The 18,583-nt window shown below is 36.3% G+C and overlaps 1 protein-coding gene across 2 annotated transcripts in view; it reads left to right on the top strand.

The window, feature by feature from the left end:
• Window positions 1–18,583, top strand: part of Wdr35 (WD repeat domain 35) — a 60,345-nt gene that overhangs the window by 31,702 nt on the left and 10,060 nt on the right. For both annotated transcript variants that reach the window (XM_076832639.2, XM_076832638.2), the window contains 10 exons: window positions 31–100; window positions 3,170–3,223; window positions 4,633–4,742; window positions 5,326–5,536; window positions 8,835–8,915; window positions 13,222–13,358; window positions 13,666–13,869; window positions 14,587–14,733; window positions 15,404–15,536; window positions 17,988–18,098. In XM_076832639.2, the coding sequence (XP_076688754.2) occupies window positions 31–100; window positions 3,170–3,223; window positions 4,633–4,742; window positions 5,326–5,536; window positions 8,835–8,915; window positions 13,222–13,358; window positions 13,666–13,869; window positions 14,587–14,733; window positions 15,404–15,536; window positions 17,988–18,098 (1,258 nt within the window). The remainder of the gene's footprint in view (window positions 1–30; window positions 101–3,169; window positions 3,224–4,632; window positions 4,743–5,325; window positions 5,537–8,834; window positions 8,916–13,221; window positions 13,359–13,665; window positions 13,870–14,586; window positions 14,734–15,403; window positions 15,537–17,987; window positions 18,099–18,583) is intronic.

Here is an 18,583-nt window from a genome sequence, read left to right as displayed (position 1 = left end):
ATTTTTTTTTGAATTCTAATTTTTTAACAGAATTTATCATGTTGATGATACTCCTTCTGGATCAGTGGATGGGGTCCTTGATTATAGCAAAGCCATTCAAGTAGGTGATTTTATTTTTCCCCCCCAAAAAATTTATATCTGTAGATTTGGAAATATTATAATTTTATTTGGAGAACTGAAAAAAGAATTCATTTCCAGGAAATGGGATGTTATTTTAATTTTTTTTAATTTAATTTTTTAAAATTTTTTTCTTCAATTTTTTTTTTATTCTGAAAAACTTTTTTTAAATCTTAAAAACTCTTCAATGAAATGAAAGTGGTGATAAGTAGCTAATAGGATAATAGAAAAACTAATTATCTAAAAGCATTGAGGAATATACTTTCTCCTCACTTTCTTGCCCTCCTCTCTCAGCTTCTGTCTATCTTATTGTCTGTGGATCTATCACTTGGTCTACAGACCATAGATTGGCCTGTCATTTCTGGCATATTCGTGAGTATACCAATTTTTGTAGGTAACATAGTTCATTCTATCTTTGTGGAAGTATACTTTTGTTTATAAGCTAATATAATTTAATATTTTAGTAAGCAATTTTGTTTTTGGTAAGATTTTTCTTAGAGTATTTAAAGCTCTTTCTTATCTATTTTCTTATCTGATGTATCTAACCAGATAGTATGGAGTCTTCTCTCTATCTTATAGAGAAGAAAACTGAGAGTAGCAAAGTGAGGATTCAAATTTATATCTTTTGACAGCAGATCTAGATCTGTTCACTAGAATATGCAGGAGTCCCTCTGGTCATCTACAGTGTGCATCCATTTATTCAACAGGTATTCACTGAGTGTCTATTATGTGTCATACATTGGATGCTGGAATCTTCTGGTGAATAAGAAACAGTCCCTTCCATTAGGAAACTTTTGGGAAATTCCATATCAATTCACCATCAAGCAATTCTTTCCCCTACTCTCACATAAAGTAGACTGAAATCTCTCCCATCTTAAAAACAAGTTCCACTGTCAGCCACATGGATTCTTCTAATCACTGCCTTATCTCTTTATCCCTTTAGAGCTAAACTTCTTGAAAGAATATTTTATATTCATTTTCTTTCCCTTATACATTCCATTTTCACTTCATTGCCATTTGATTTCTAGAGGCCTCTGAATTGCCAACTCTGATAGGAATTTTTTTTATATTCTTTGATCTGTATGTGACATTTAATATGTTTGATCACTCTTTTCTGCTTGGCTTTCATGGAACCACACTCTTGATTTTGTACCTGTCTTTTCCATGTCTTTTTTTCCCTCTGTTACTATTGTGTCCCCTCATGTCAGGACCTAGACCATCTCTTAATACTCTCTTCTCAGTGTTCTTTTGGAAACCCACCCTTTATCTATATGTGAATGACTATAATATCTTTCTAATATTTCTAGTTTATAATAATATATTTCTTGCTGTTTGGGTATAATAAATTGGATGATTTGAAAGCACCCCAGATTTAACCTGAGTATGATTCATCTTGGCTCCAAATCCATTCCTCCATATGCATATACATGTCAGTGACTGGTTCTGCTATCTGTGCAAAAATCATGAGAACTCCTTTTCTCTTGCTCTTTGTGTCTAATAAATTGCCAAGTCCTTGATTTCTCTCAAATTTGCGTACCCCTTCCCATTTATATATTAGTTCAGTATCATTAGTTCCTGTCTAGATCACTGCAGTAAATTTCCATTCAGTATCACCCAAGAGAACTTTCTGTGACAATGGAAATATTTCATCTTTGCTCAGTGCAGTAACCACTAGCCATATATAGCTACTGAGCACTTAAAATATGGCTAGTTCTGCTGAGGAACTGAGTCCAAAATTTTATTTCACTTTAATTAATGAAACTTTACATTTAAATGGTGACATATGGTGGGTGGCTATGATGTCTAATGGCACAGCGTAGTCTCTTACTTTCAGGCTTCCACGTCCTCCCAGCACCAACCCATTTGTCATATTGCTGGCCAGTGCGCTGTATAAAATGTAAACCTGGGTGGGGCATGGTGGAGCAAGACAGCACTGCAGCTGCCTTCCCCTGCTCACCAAATATTAACCTTCAGCAGATTATTATATTTTTAGGAATAAAGTATAGATACCCCCAACTTCTCCCCTCCCTCAGATTGTCCCTTCCTATCCACTTTTTCTCCTGAACATTCCTCAGCTGTGCTAAATAACTTGCAGTTTCCTGACTATGCCGGGCTGATGTTTTTTTTTTTATTTATTAAAAAAAATTATTTTGAAATTATTGTAGGCTCCCAGGAAGTTGAAGAAATAGTTCCATTACTCTACTTCCCACAATGGTGACATCTTATATAATTGTAAAATGACATCCAAACTAGGAAATTTACATTGATCCAATACTATTACTAGACTGGGGCCTTATTCCTGATTCAGTTTCCACCAGTGTTTACATACAGTTGTGTGTATGGAATTTTATCATCAGAAAAGTACTCCTTTCAGTGCTACATATGCATGTTTTCATCTACTCCCCAGCCCATCCATGTTGCCTGGCAACCACTAATCGGTTTTCCACCTCTATAATTTTATCAGTTTGAGACTGTTTTGTGAATGGATTCACACAGTGTGTAACCTGTTGAGATGGGCTTCCCCCACCAGACATGATGCCCTGGAGGTGGCTGCAGTGCCATGCCATTTGACTTTTCCTCCTGGCATGTTCTGGCCCTGCTGTTGTTGGTTCATCTTTTAGAGCTAGACTTTCACCCATCTTGCTGTAGGTTAGATGCTTCTCCCTCTCTGCTCTCATAACCCCTGTCTGTGCCTCTTTTTCTATCATGCTGTCTACAATGAAGCATCTCTCCCAGTACACTTTTGAGTTACACCTGAGAGTAAAGATTTAATTTGAGTATGTGGCTGGCACATAATAAGTGCTCAGTAAGTAAATTTCTTTTTAAGTTAATAAATACTTTATGGACAATATTCTTTTCTTCTTCTTTGTCCTTTTTCTCCTTCTTTTGTTTTTGATCCTGGGGATTGAACCCCAGGCCTCCCTCATGATATGCATACACTCTACTGTACCCCCAACCTGCCATATTCTTCTTAGTGAATTGCATTTATCTTTTACAGATTAAGCATGCAATAGGTATTTATTGAATAATAATAATTGGTTATTTGTTTTAGGGCACAAGAGATCCAATTTGTGCCATAACTGCATCTGATAAGACACTCATTGTGGTAAGTTGGAAAAAACTTATAAGTAATAATTGTTTAAATTTTAAAAGTAGGTTAAAGCAATGTTTTTTGGATATGTTTTTTGGATATGAATAGCATCTTGTGAGTACCCCATGTTTTACTGAGTTTAATGTAAGAAAGGAGAACGTTTTCTAGCTAACCTCACAAATTAATCATGTACAAAAAAAGCTATTTATAAAGGCAGTAAAATGATGGCTATCTGAGAAGATAAAGTACATTTAGAGTTTGACACCAGGTTGAAGGAGCCCTATAAAGGGTTGAAAGATGTGCGATCAATTGCTTGGTGGTAATGGGATTTAGAAAGTTTTCTCTGTTGTCTACTATTTTATATTGAAGAAAATGCTTTGGCTCAGCTACTTTCATACAACTTAGAATGAAGAGGTGGTGTTTGCCAGCCAGTAAAGTAGAGAGGTTGCTGGCAAATGTCTGTTGAACTTTGCAAATAGAATCAATGGTATAGTGTTTTTTCCTGAGCTCTGACATTTGAAAATATTAATTTTAGAAATAAGTGCTTACTTTAATATAGTAATACTGGTGGAGTTGCATTGGAATTACAGAAACAGAGACTAAGTAGTATATATTTCCAGTTTTACTAACATTTGTTAGCTGTTAGCTAATTTTATGGGGGAAAAAACTCCAAAGTGCCCTGTATTCTATAGTATCCCCACCTTTTTGACAGGTTCCTCTTGGTTTAGAAGAAAGAGGTCAAGACTGGCTGTGTGGACCTTCCACTCTTTCCTTTGGCCAGGGCTTGAAAACCGTAGCTCTCTCCTATCTGATATACTTGCTGCCAATCTGTCAGGCTTGATGTTTTCCCAGAATTACATAGAAATGTATATTTAGTTTTATTTTTAAAAACATATTTAAACAAATACTCAAGATTATAACTGTTTTCAGGTCATTTTTTTCCCTTACCAAAACTAGAGTTAGAAAAGTGGCTATAGGATAAAAATCCAAGACTTGCAAACAGCTGTTTCATACCATGATCTTTTATTAATTTTTCATTCATATGAAATTTAAATCAGCAAGCACTTTATGCTTTAGCTCTTAATGTATCTTGAATATTAATGTAGATAGCAAGTAGAAACAACTGTAGATATTTCTTCCTTGTGATGGAAGAATTTACATATTATTAAAGAACTAGGTTTTTGACTTCTTTCTTGAACATTATGTGAAAAAAAATCATTCCATCTTTAGCCACTTTAAAAAGGTTTAAATTAAATTAGGAGATAAGTATATACTTAATGATATAATTCAGTATCAGAATTGGAAACTTGCAGGACAATGTCATTTTAGTTTTAAAACACACGTGTAGACGTATAGAGAAATCTGCAGTTGTAGTTTGATATTGTTATGGTAAATGTTTTTGTAATCACAACTAATTCCTATAGGGTCGTGAGTCTGGCACCATTCAGAGATACAGTCTTCCTAATGTTGGTTTGATTCAAAAATATTCCCTTAATTGTCGAGCCTACCAGTTATCCTTAAATTGCAACTCTAGGTAAGTATAAAAACTCTCCTTCTGGGGGTGTTAGAAGTTATCAGTTGGGATTGTTGGGTTTATGTAATAAATGTGAAGACAAGAGTGTTTGTTATGAACTTGTAAATTATATAGTTTTTTGTCTAAATGCTTTTTATTAGATATATATGGAAATCCTTATGTAGTTTTTATTCTTAAAGCTTAAGTGTTTTGAGAGTATTTTATATTTTCCTATCAGTTGGTTTAATCTCTCTGGATATATTTTCCTTACAAGGAAGCAAAATGGAGAATAGTCTATATCTCCTGTCAAATTTATAAAAAAAATTTAAAGGCATTTTTACTATGATTCAGGTTTTAAAAAAATATATAGATATATTTTTTTTAGTTGTCATTGGATCTTTTATTTATTTATATGCGGATTGTACTCAGGGCCTCACACATGCCAGGCAAACGCTCTACCACTGAGCCACAACCCCAGCCCCAGCCACAACCCTAGCCCCATGTTTCAGGTTTTTGATAAACTGATTTTGAAGAATGGTTGTAGGTTGTATTCAAGATGGTAATTTCACATTTGTTTCTCTTTCCCTGATGGCATCCTTTGTAGTCGTCTTGCTATCATGGACATCTCAGGAGTTCTAGTGTTCTTTGACTTGGATGCTCGGGTAACAGACAGTACAGGACAGCAAGTAGTCGGCGAGCTGTTAAAATTGGAGAGGAAAGATGTCTGGGATATGAAGTGGGCCAAGGATAATCCTGATTTGTTTGCAATGATGGAGAAGACAAGAATGTATGTTTTCAGAAACTTGGATCCTGAGGTAAAAACAAGAAACGAGTGCTAACAGTCCAGAAATAATGAGCCAAAGATCAAAATCTGGATATTTCTCCTTTGTTTCTTTAAGAGGTTCATTGGTGTTGGCTATGCAAATTTGTGAAAGTAAACACATTTCTGTGGAGGTTAAAAATATTTGATCTGAAGTGGGAATAATACTCATCTTTTAGATGTTCTCCTCTTCCCCTTTCTCTGAAAGATACTGCCTAAGCATTTATCTGTTCTTTTTTTTTTGTACTGGGGGATTGAACTCAGGGGCACTCTACCACTGAGGCACATCTGTTCTTTTCTTAAAAGACAGAATTATGGTCACTAGATGGTCTTTTTCTTAATCAAAATTCAAAGAGGAAAAGAAAAAAGAAAATCAATAGCCTTATTTGCTAAAATTTCTTTTAAAAATCTAACCCAAAAAATATAGCTTTAAAGTTGCCTTGTTCTTTCATTGTCTTCTCCCTGAGTCTAGTTTCGCAGGGACCTTATCTTTCTTATATATTCACCATGTCACCCATTAATCCAGGCTCTTTCTTAACCCAGGTATTCTTGCAAATATGCTAGGTGGATTCTGATTCTCTTTTCTCTCCTGGTATCAGGAAGCCCTTTTCTCTGATTTTTAAGCTTATATTTTGATTTTCCACTTCTGGCCTAATCAAGAAGATAAATCTTTTAAACAATATTTAAATTAGTAATGATTTTCAATTTGGAATTTTCTGTTGTACTTCACTGGGGGAAATAATAAGAAGAGCAAGTTAATAAATGCTTTGCGTTGTTCATTTCTGTTTGCATTGAAAGCTTCCTTTGGAAGAAATTGTATGTTTGGCCCTTGAGCTGCCAAAGATTTTGTGTGGTGATTTGTTTAGTGGTCAAGCTGTTGGCCCCTTTAATATCCTAAATTATTTTTATATTTCCCCATTTAGCCCTACTCAGGATCTTTGGCAAATAACCTGATGTGAAAGGCTCTGTTAAAGCTTTAAGAAGTCTGAGGGCCTTTGTAATTCTTAGACCCTGAGAAATTGTTCAAAGGAGAGACATTTGGGACTGCCACATTTGACCTGCAAGCATGGGCTTTTTCCCAGGACTTAAGGGGCATTTGACCCTTGCCACAAAACGATTATAGAAATTTGACAGGTAACCACAGGATAACCTTGAAGATGGGAGTAGAATACTTTTTGAATGTTAGAGTCCTTTTTTCTATCCTTGGCTCCACTCACATTAAGCTGGAAATCATATGCCTGGAGAAGTGAGTGTTTGTTATGGCTGGCTGCTCTTAATGTGTGGAGCAAAAATCTAGCACCAAGTGAAATTTTTGCCTGGTGGAAAGTGTTTCTTAAGTAGTTCTAACAGAACAGCCTTTATTTTTAAAAAAATATTATTTTTGTTATTTGAGTTTATTTTGGGGTTTTGCATGAAGTTGAATTTCTATTAAATTTAAAGCTAGATGAATTTTTTTGAACAACCTTCTCTGTCTAGATTTTTTTTTTTTAAATAAACCATGCTGTTTTGTGCTTCTGTTCTTTCATGAAGACACTGGCTTGTTCTGGTCCCTGCTTGTTTAGTTATAAGTAATCATCCTCTAGATGCTTATTGATCATGTAAAAACATACTTCTCAAAACAGATTTTTTTTTTTTGTGTGTGTGTGTATGTGTGTTCATAGTGTTCTGGGGATTGTCCTTGTGCATGTCAGGCAAATGCTCTACCACTAAGCCACAGTCCCAGTCCAGGAAAGAATTTAACAGATCTGCAGAACTATAGAAGAGTATATAACTTCAGGACATAGTAGTTGGTATTATCATTCAGGAGATGAGCTATTGTTTAACAGTTAAAACCAAATATATTTTTGTCCCTGTGAGGATAGGAGAGAATGTCCCTGTTTTCACACTGTAGTGTGGCTGACCTAAGGCTTGTACTGAGTGTGCCAGAGCAGTCAATTCTGCCTTTCCATTCGCTTGCACTTGCATTACCAATATTACCTTGAGTTCACAAATTTTTGCCAAGAAACTTTTATTATACTTGTCCAATCTGTGAGGGGTAGCTAAAAGTGGATTGTATAATACCTCAAGCCACTTCATTAGGTATATCCAAACTCCAGTATGTTACAATGTGCAAGATTGAAAAGTAGAGAATGCCTGTGGTATTACATGAGTTGTGAGACCTTCTGAGTTGGTGCTGGGTAAGGGAAGTAGGTTTCTTGGAACAGCATGGAAAACTTTAGATAGTGTCTTTTTGATATATATTTTAATTTCTTTATTTTGTTTGTTTTTATGTGGTGCTGAGGATTGAACCTAGCGCCTCACATGTGCGCGGCAAGTGCTCTGCCACTGAGCCACAACCCCAGCCCTCTTTTTGATATTTTGATAAATAGAAATATCTTGCATACTGCTTAGCTTTATAGACCATTGATCTGAAATTTTATAATCAATTGAGGTATAAATGAATGAATAATGAATTTTGGAAAATAAAAGATAATTGGTTGATTGGGCACATCTACTTTGCATACAACAACCTCATTCTTAAACTTAGACATACTAAACTAAATGTGAATCCATTTTTACTTCTTAGTTTCATATTATTGTACTGTATAGTATAATTATGTTATATACCTGCAGATATATTCTCAAAAATTATATTTTGATATTATTTACATCTCCTATTATTTATAACATATCCTATTTCTTTTATATTATTCATAAAGGTATTAAGTATATTAGCAGTTTATTTATTTTGGTATTGATACCTACTTTTTTCTACTAAGGATTTAGGGCAGCTACTTTACATTACAGTATGTATTTCTTATACTTTCTTTCTATAAGCCTGCATAATATTAGGGTAGAGATAGATATATAACAGATGTATTTACATATATGCAAATAAAATCTTGTGTAGGAGATATGTCAGGAACATTCTCTGACTTACGTTACAGAAGACAGACTTTTCAGTATGTTATGGTATTATTGTCATGGATGTACTATGATACAAATATAGTATTTATTGGTTTTACTAAGAATTAAATGTCCTCATCTTGTAGAGAAATGTACTTAGGGGTGTTTAGGGGTGAAATGTCATGATATCTGTAATTTACTTTACAATACTTCTGCCAAAAGATTAAACAAAGTATATTTAGCAAAATGTTAGTAATTATTTAAGTGATGGATATATGGTGGTAATGGTATTCTCTCTACTTTTTTTGTTGGTTTGAATGTTTTGATGATAAAATTTAAAATCAGATTCCTTAAAGGAGGAGACATTTTGCATGATGAAACATTAACATTTGTTTTTGTCTCTAAAGGAACCCATTCAGACCTCTGGATATATTTGTAACTTTGAGGATTTAGAAATCAAATCTGTCCTGTTGGATGAGATATTAAAGGTAATTTTAAAAAAGTTATATTTCTTTTGCCAGCTTAACTGGGATTCGTGTTTGAACAGGTGGTCAGATATCTCACATAAAGTGGGGACTTGGAGGTCAGACAGATCTGGGGTCCAACCCTGCTCTGTTCATTGTGCTTTGATTCCCATGGGTAGGGGCTAATATGGTTTGAAACTCTGGCTGGTCCCAAAGGAGGGAGTACCTGTGCGTTTCAGCTTGCCCATGTGAGGCAGAAGGGGAGGGAGAAAAGGATGAAGCTCAAGAAGCTGCCAGCAGTCAAACATCAGAAGGAGTCTGAGTCTGTTGCACCCTAGGATTGTGTGCTTTCCATGTTGACCGGCTCTTTTGTGTGTGGATAGCACTTCTGCAAAGATAAGGAGAGAGATCTCGTCTTATTTAAGGTATATAATCTGTAAAACAAGTGAGTAACATCAGAGAATATCTATTCCCCCTTTCCTCACTTGTGCTGGGAAATAGTCTTTTTGTTTGTCTTGACCTCTTTTCCAAAAGACTTAGGTTTTGGGAACTCTTTTTAGAAGATGCGATTTTGCCTGGATCCTTTAAAAACAGAGACATAGGTGGGTAAAGTCCATCTAAGATAGCTGAAGTGTCTCACCTGTTTTTGTGTGTTAATGCTTTGATAGTAAGCTTCTTGAGTACCCAGCATCCAGCAAGGGTCTGCTACATACTTGGTTCTCAGGAAGTCTTTGTTACACTGAATTTTAAAAAATGAATAATGATTTTGTCACTTTCTAATAAGTGGTGGATATTATTATATAGAATTCAAGCAATATGGAAAATTGCCGAAGAGGAAGACTTTAAAAAGCACCTAAAATCCCACCAGATAGCTTTTTTCATAATTACCATTACCATTCCATATAGCTATGAGCCGTATGTGGAGGGACAGATTTGATAGGTTAGATAGATGAACAGAAGTAACTTTATAAAAATGAAATCATTATGTAATCCACAATTTTAGTGTCAAATTTAATTTTGGGGATAGGTACTGGAGATTGAATCCAGAGGTGTTAACCACTGAGCCACATCCTCAGCTTTTTTTATTTTTTAAATTTTGAGATAGAGTCTTGCTAAATTGCTTAGGGCCCCATTAAGTTGCTGATGCTGGGTTTGAAGTTGAGATCCTTCTGCTTCATCCTCTGGAGTCGCTAGGATTACAGGTGTTTACCACATGCCTGGCTGAATTTAATTTTAATTAAGTAATCTAAAAGTTAATAAAGTCATTCTGGCCTTTAGGTAATTTTTTTTTTCACTACAAACAAAATCATTTCCCCAAGTTTAAGAAGAAAATTTGTGGAAAACTAAGTTATCAGTTTAAACTATATTTTAATTTTTAATAGGATGGATTGACTTTTCATTTTAAAAGATGACATTCTTTTGTTTTCTCCCCTTTTTTGTTAGCCATATTATTATGTTCACATTGTCAAAATTCAGAACATTTTAATTTTGTTTTGTAAGCCTAACTTTTAGTTGTTGATTCTTATATTTAAATGAATTCACAGTACTAGTCTTTTTTTTTTTTTTTTTTACTATATTTTCTCTATACATGAGTTCTTAATTTTGATTAGTCTTTTAGTTGGCTGGATTTCATCATTAGTAGTGTTTTTCAAGAAGGGCTCATAGCTGCTGATTGTATTAAGTTCTACAATGTTTGAAAATGCATCACTGTATCTAGTGATTGTCTGAAGTGTTTCAGAAAATATGTATTTCAATTGATTAGGTGTACTCCAAGATTGTGGATACACTAGTGTTAGGATAGACTGCCTGCAGTAATGGTGCCCAGTTTTTTGAGAAAGAATAGGGGTGGGGTGGGGAGTTAATTTGTAACCACAACCAAATTCTCTGTGATAGTTCCTTACCTACTTGGCTTACTAAGGCAAAGCTTACCAAAGAATATGGTCATCTCTCTGGGTTCTTTTTCTTCCAGGGTTGTGGATTAGCTGGACCACAGATTCATTCAAGCATAGTTTTAAGAATAATAGAGAAGTTTTTTGGAGGATGAGAGAAGAGGAAATATTAAAGAAAAAGGAAGGGGTTAATGTTTACTATGGTATACCTTCAAATGAGGTGTTAAATTTGTCATTTGTCATTATAATGTGCCTGGTAGGTATTACATATACCTCTTTTTTGGATGAGGAAGGCTCTTGGCGAGTAAAATGGCTTATCCAAAGTTCATCTATCCATTGATTTGGGAAATATTGATAAAGAGCCAGTAAGTAAACACAGTTCCTGGCTTCAGGGGAGATAGACCAGGAATTCAACAACCAGAAGAGGTTTGGTGGTGCTGATTCATCCAGGGGGTGTTCCTGTTCAAAGCTCTGATGTAGAGAATATTGGGTCAGTTCTCAGACTGGGAATAATGTGAATAGCATGGCTCAGCCTTGTGCACAAGGTCTGAGTGTTCTCTCTCTCTTTTTAAAATTATTTATATTTTATTTTAGTTGGCACAATACCTTTATTTATTTATTTTTTTATGAACACAATATTCTTTATTTTTATTTATTTTTATGTGGTGCTGAGGATCGAACCCAGGTCCTCGCATGTGCTAGGTGAGTGCTCTACTGCTGAGCCACAACCCCAGCCCCTTGAGTGTTCTCTCTTAATCCTCACAATTCTAGGAAGCAGATTTGATTATTTTCTCTGTTTTTTGGGGGGACGAAAGGTGGAGCTTGGAGAGAGAATCTAATTTGCCAGTGTCACCCAGTTAGCAATTGGCAGAGGCATAACTTGGTTCCAAGTGATGTGGCTTCCAAGCTGGCATATACAATTAGTAGCACTGGCAGAAATGAGGCTGGGAGTGCGAGGTTGGGGTGGGTCTTCAGGGACCCTGTAGCCTGGTTCTTGTGTTTACACTTTATCCTGGAGTCAGTGGGGAAGCAGTGGAGGGACACGATTGGGTTTCTGTTTGGAGAAGAGGGGCCCAGGCTTCCTGGGTGGGTGGGCTGGTGTGTGGGGAGGTGTAGAAGGAGTTGTCACATGGCCAGTGAGTGATGGGATTGGATTAGAGCTTAGCTGTTTGAATCCAGATCGTCTGCCTTTTCCTTACCAGTTCCTCCTTTGTACTCAGGAGTTCCCCAGAGGCCTTTGCAGCTTTAGCTATGGTGCTTTCATCGCAGGGTTGGGGGTTGGTGCCTGTGGCTCTGTTTACCTTCTGAAAGAACTCTCCTGTCTGAGATCACCCTCTGCTGTTTTGCACTCATGGTCTGATTGCCCTGTGTGCTCCATTCTTCCATTACTTGGGATGTGTAATATCAGTAAGTTGATTATAGCTGCCTTTCCTGTCTTTGGCCATTAGCTAGCTCTTTCCTGAAAGGCAGGCCTTTGGTTGTTTTGTGGTGTTAGTCAGCCAGCTTCACTATGATAGGAAAGCAGTGATGACAACTGGCCCTTTTTCTTTCATCTCTTGGCTGCCTGAAAGTACTGTAGCAACAGTTTATTACTTCTGGCAGGGAAAGAGTTGCTGAAGGAGCGACAGAGTGGAGGCTGCTGCATGTGTGTTTTCTGCTCCAGTGGAGGGCAGGGAACATTCTGGAGGGGACAAAAGAATCGCCTGGGGAAAAAAATTAAGCAGAGAGAAACAGGGACGCAGATCTGGGAAGGACCCTTCCACCATTGTGCACTTCTTCCATAGGCAGCTGATTGCTCAGGAAGGACTTGACTTGTGTGTTGGGGGTTTTCCAAGTAACTCATAATATCCAAACATGGGTATTTTAGTCAGCTTTTTTCCTGCTGTGACCAAAAGTCCTGACAAGAAGACTTGACAGTTAGAGAAGGAAAATTTTATTTTGGGGCTCATTTTCAGAGGTCTCAGTTCATAGACGGCCAGCTTCATTCCTCAGGGCTTGAGGTGAGGTAGAATATCATGGCAGAATTGTATGGCAGAAGAAAGAAGCTGGGGTCAGCACAGGGAAGCAGAGAGAGACTCCCATCACCATGGACAAAATATATCCCCCAAAGAAATGGCCCCAGTGACCTACCTCCTCCAGCTACACTCTACCTGCCTGCAGTTACCAACCAGTTAATCCCCACCAGGCAATTAATGCATTGATTAGATTAAAGCTCTCATAACCCAATCATTTCTTCTCTGGGCTTTCTTACATTGTCTCACATGTGAGCTTTTGGGGGATACCTCATTACTAAACCATAACAATGGGATTTCTTTTCTTCCCAATTTTGCTTACCATAAGATGTAGGTTTTTTTTTTTTTTTTGGTCTGTTTTAATTGTAAAAAAAGAAACATGTTCTATTAGCAGCTATTTGAATCCTTTGTTTTAATTTTTACTTTTAGAATCCAGAACATCCAAACAAGGATTATATAATTAACTTTGAAATTCGGTCTCTTCGAGATAGTCGAGCATTAATTGAGAAGGTTGGAATTGAAGATGCATCTCAGTTCATAGAGGACAATCCACACCCCCGACTTTGGTATTTTAAAAACCTAAAACCTCTCAAGATGTCAGGTGCATGCTTTTAAAGTCCCAGCTCTGTCATCTCCTGCTCCCTCCTGATGGGAACAGACTTTTCTTGCTCTTCTTTTGAAAATATAGAAATTCATTTTAGATGTGGAAGTCCTCAATATTAGCAGTGTTATAAGAAAAATGTTTGCATGTGCTAAAATAAATACTTCCCACCACGCTTTACCAGAAACAATAGGCATAATCATTGAATTCTGGTTCAAGGCTTGTTTATCAGAAATTTTCAATAGCCTTTCTGTTTCTTCTTTTTAATAAAGGCGATTACTGGCTGAAGCAGCTCTTCAGAAACTGGATTTGCCCACTGCAGAGCAAGCATTTGTGCGCTGCAAAGATTACCAAGGCATTAAGTTTGTGAAGCGCCTGGGAAATCTGCAGAGTGAATCAATGAAGCAGGCGGAAGTGGTGGCCTACTTTGGTAGGTTTGAAGAGGCTGAAAGAATGTATCTTGATATGGACAGAAGGTAGGTGACAAAGGATCAGGTGTCACCAAGTACTTTTGTTCATAATAGCTTAAAAGTGAATGTATCATATCATTTCTTTTAAAAATAATTTTTAGTTTAGAATACAACCTAGATATTCTACACATTAATTTATCTTTTATAATTTGGGGGTTGCTTGCTTCTATGTTTTTACTATTAATAATTCACTATAGAGACTTTTTCATTTGGCAGGAAAATACTGATAGAACTATAGAATAGGGGATTTTATCACTTATCATATGGCTCATAATTTTGGTCCTCTTTTTTTGGTTTAGGCCATTATTTAATTTTCCATTGTCAGGAAACATAAAATAAAAATCAAAGGTGTTATGGACTGAGTTTTATTATATTTTCATTCTTATTCATATAAAATAATGTACAAACTTAATTTCAGGTGTAAATATTATGTCTATATTTTCTTAATGTTATTTATCTTCCTAGAAGATCCTTAATACAACTTAAGCCCTGAAAAGACAAGACTCCATCTCTTATTGACACCACAAAGGGGATTATATTTCCACATGAATTTTGGAGGGGACACACATTCATTGCCTCTTACCTGGTCAGGCTGTTTCTAAAGTGTTCGGAGAGTTACCTTATCTGTTCCTATTCTCTGTTCCCAAAAGTATACCTAACAAAAGGTAGATACTTGATCAATATTTGTGGAATGGATGAGTGACTGAATGCCGTTGGTTGCAGAGATCTCGCTATTGGCCTCCGACTGAAATTAGGAGATTGGTTTAGAGTACTCCAGCTCTTGAAAACTGGATCTGGTGATGCAGATGACAGTCTCCTTGAACAAGCCCACAGTGCCATTGGAGACTACTTTGCTGATCGACAAAAGTGGTACGTAACCTATCTGGAGCACCTTATGCATTCACACAACACTTAGCTTTGGAACTGTAAGAAGACTTCCATTATTTTCACTAGAATTGGAAATAATGCTAGGGAAATGAGGACCATTCTCCTGAGTCTTAAAATTCAGATATCTCTCAATTGACATTAGAGAGCAAGAGATCCTTGAAGTTGTGAGATGAGCATTGTAAAACTTTGGAGTTAGCAAACAAAAAACTTACACTTACCTCCAGGAATTTTTCCACTGTTTGAGATCATGGTATGTAATTCTAAGATATTATGTGATTTATTTTTGAACAAAGTTAAAATGTATTTTATATTTGCTTGTTTTGTTATTATAGATTGTTTTCAGGAATCATTGCTTTTATTCTTAAGTTTTTATCTTGATCAGTGTGCTTTTTAATGTCAGTGGAGATACTGTAGTGGTATATTAGATTAAAATAACATTTCATAAGAGTATTCAAAGACTGTTACAACTAGAATATGCTACATAGTCTCTAGATTTTCCTCTCTGATTTATATGCTTTAAAGCAATTGTGTGACTGAAGATGATGAATTAGATAGTACCACTACTGGTAAATCTAATGAACATTTTTGGTGGAAGGACTTATTTATTAAGATTCACATTAGTTTAAAAAGTTGTCTTTCTTTCTTTTTGTAGGTTGAATGCTGTACAATATTATGTACAAGGCCGGAACCAGGAACGCTTAGCTGAATGTTATTTTATGTTAGAAGATTATGAGGGATTGGAGAATCTTGTCAATTCACTTCCGGAAAACCACAAGTTGCTTCCAGTAGGTATTGCAAATTTTAGTTGTTGAAGTTGTTAGGTTATTTTATTAAATTTTTATGTTATAGTCAGGAAATATCCTCTGTAATAAAGAAAATTAAAAATCTATAATTTTATAGTTTCTTAGACATGGAGTAGTGCTTTTATTTTAATTAGGAAATAATATATCAGTATTATAGAATGTTTGAAAATAGAGGAGAAAATCAATTATATTCTTAATACTTTAACATAGTCTTGTATAGTTTCCTCAGTTTTATAAAATTGCTTTAAAAAGTTAGCTGAATACATGAACTGTTAACAGATGAAATGTCTGTTGTCAGGTATTTGGTTGAAAATAATTTGAAATTTGCTGCAACTTAAGTTTAAAAAGATAGTTCAGCATTTATTAGGTTACATTAATAATAAAGTATTTAATGTCAAATTAGAGAAACTGAGCTTGGCATGGTGGCGCACGCCTATAATCCCAGCAGCTTGGGAGGCTGAGGCAGGAGGATCAAGAGTTCAAAGCCAACCTCAGCAAAAATGAGGTGCTAAGAAACTCAGTGAGACCCTGTCTCTAAATCAAATAGAAAATAGGGAAGGGGATGTGGTTCAGTGGTTGAGTGCCCCTGAGTTGAATCCCCCATACCAAAAAAAAAAAGAGAGAAACTGAAAGTAGAGTTCTCTTTATTTTGAATATTCCTTTTAAGCCTCTTTTAATTAATTATTGAATATTGTTAAGATGTTTGTATTTTATTTGTAAATCACTGAGCTGTATGATACCTATGAAGTTGTAGCTCTAAATTGTGGGGTCTGGACATGTATCAGTTGTGAGTTCCACCTCAAAATTTTTGTTTGTTAACTAATAGGTAAGTATAGAGTTGTGATAATTCAGTTTTCTTATTGGCATTGTCATTTACCTTTATTCTCAATCTTAAGTATTTTATTTTATTTTATTATTATTTTTGCGGGGGCGGGGGCAGGTACTGGGGATTGAACTCAGGGGAACTCAACCACTGAGCCACATCCCCAGCCCTATTTTGTATTTTATTTAGAGACAGGTTCTCACTGAGTTGCTTAGTGCCTTGCTAAATTGCTGAGACTGGCTTTGAACTTGTGATCCTCTTGCCTCCGCCTCCCGAGCTGCTGGTATTATAGGCATTCACCACTGTGTCCAGCCTAAAATATATTATTTTTAATCAGAAAAATTGAAGCATTATTTTAAAGAGATAGTTGGATAAAAACCCCATACTTTTATATTTCCAAAAGTATTTTGGAAGTGGGGTGGCGCGGTGGAGAGAGAAACAATTTGGCTAAATAGAAATGCTGAAACAAACAAAAAATTGATTTTCTGAAAGTGGGGAATATAGCCAAACAGGTCAGATTTGATGTGGTGGTTCTCCTTGCCTGTCACAGCTTCCCAAAAGAGCGGTTCGGGTCTAGCTTCTTGATGAACTGATGAATGACATGTTTCTCTAGGGCATTTCCCATTTTGTTTTGAGATGGGGGGGGGGGTCTCCCTTTGTTACCAGGCTTGTTGTGTTAGCTTTTCATCGCTGTGACCAAAATACCTGACATGAACAATTTAACAAAGGAAAGATTGATTTTTACTCCCACTTTCAGAGGTCTCAGTTCCTTTGCTCGGGGTTGAGGTGACGCAGAACATCAGGCTGGCAGAAGAAAGCTGCTTACTTCATGGCAGCTGGGAATCAGAGACAGCCAGGAAGGGTCCAGGGACAAGATATACCCATCCAGGGCACTCTCCTAGTGACCCACCTCCTTCAGCTAGGTTCCACCTCTTACACTTTCTCTCACCTGCTCATAGTCCATTCAGTCTTTGATGACATTAGCACTCTCAGGGTACAGTAGCCTCCTAAAACCCCATCTCTGAACACTGCTGCTCTGGAGACCAAGTCTTCAACACATGAGTCTTTGGGGAATATTCCAGTTCCAAACTGGTCTTGAACTTCTAGCCTCCTAGGCTCAAGTGATCCTCAGAGCCTTGACTTTATGCATAGATGTACCAAAATGTATACCAGCATGCCTGGCATAGGGTATTTCTTTAGAGAGGTATTTGAGAGCTTTGTGAATGGGAGAGTTTTTCTTATGCTTTTAATTAATGATTACCATCAAACATACTACCAGTTCTCTTATAGGTCTTCTTTTTACCTGCTAATGTGGGATATGTTTTGGAGCTTGACGTTTCTATATACTAGTTACTGAGCTGAGAGAGGAAAGGAGTGCAGTGTTTTCAGAGACTGATTAAGATCTCCTTCCTAAACCAGTAAAGTACTGGTTTTGTTGGAGGTGCTTTAACATCTGTTCTGATTTGTAGCCTCTGCCCCTGTTTGTTTAAAAGAAAAATTCCTTTAACTACCAATTTAATTTTCATATGTCCCTGCACAGTTTTGCTAAATTAAAATATAAGTTATTTCCTTTATCTGTGAAATCTGATAGTACTGTTTTGTCCTTACAGGAAATAGCACAAATGTTTCAGAGAGTTGGAATGTGTGAACAAGCAGTGACTGCGTTTTTGAAATGTAATCAACCAAAGGCAGCTGTAGATACCTGCATACATCTGAACCAAGTAAGGAGCTGAGACTTATGTCTGTGCAGCTGGTTGTCTTAGGAATTTTTAAGTTAAAGTAAAATTAAAGTCACTGTCATGATCCTGTAGAGATTATGGCGAGTGCAAGGGTTGGAGGGTTTGAAGGGAATTTTGTGAAAGGAGGCGGCCAGATATGTTTCCCTTAGACTTGAAGCCGGAGAAAGAGTTGGAGTTTGTTGAAGGGCTACCTTGAAGGGTAACCACTCATTATTGACCCTCTAACTCAATAAGGGAACATGAACAAACCAGTGCTTGTAGTCTGGCAAATTTTTATCTGGAAGTAATTTCACCATTTTCTGCATTTTTTTAGGGTTAGGTTTTCTTTCCAAAGAAGGACCGATTAATGGTTGATCATTGCCTGAGGAAGGAATCTGGTTACTTTATCAATATTTATTTTGGCAAATCAGTTTTCCTTTCCCTTTATTTATTTCTTTAAAAAATTTTTCTTAGTTGTAGATGGATAC

Source organism: Callospermophilus lateralis, chromosome 14 (assembly GCF_048772815.1).
Source record: "Callospermophilus lateralis isolate mCalLat2 chromosome 14, mCalLat2.hap1, whole genome shotgun sequence".
Taxonomy (NCBI): Eukaryota; Metazoa; Chordata; class Mammalia; order Rodentia; family Sciuridae; genus Callospermophilus; species Callospermophilus lateralis.
This window is presented reverse-complemented; position numbering and strand designations above follow the sequence as displayed.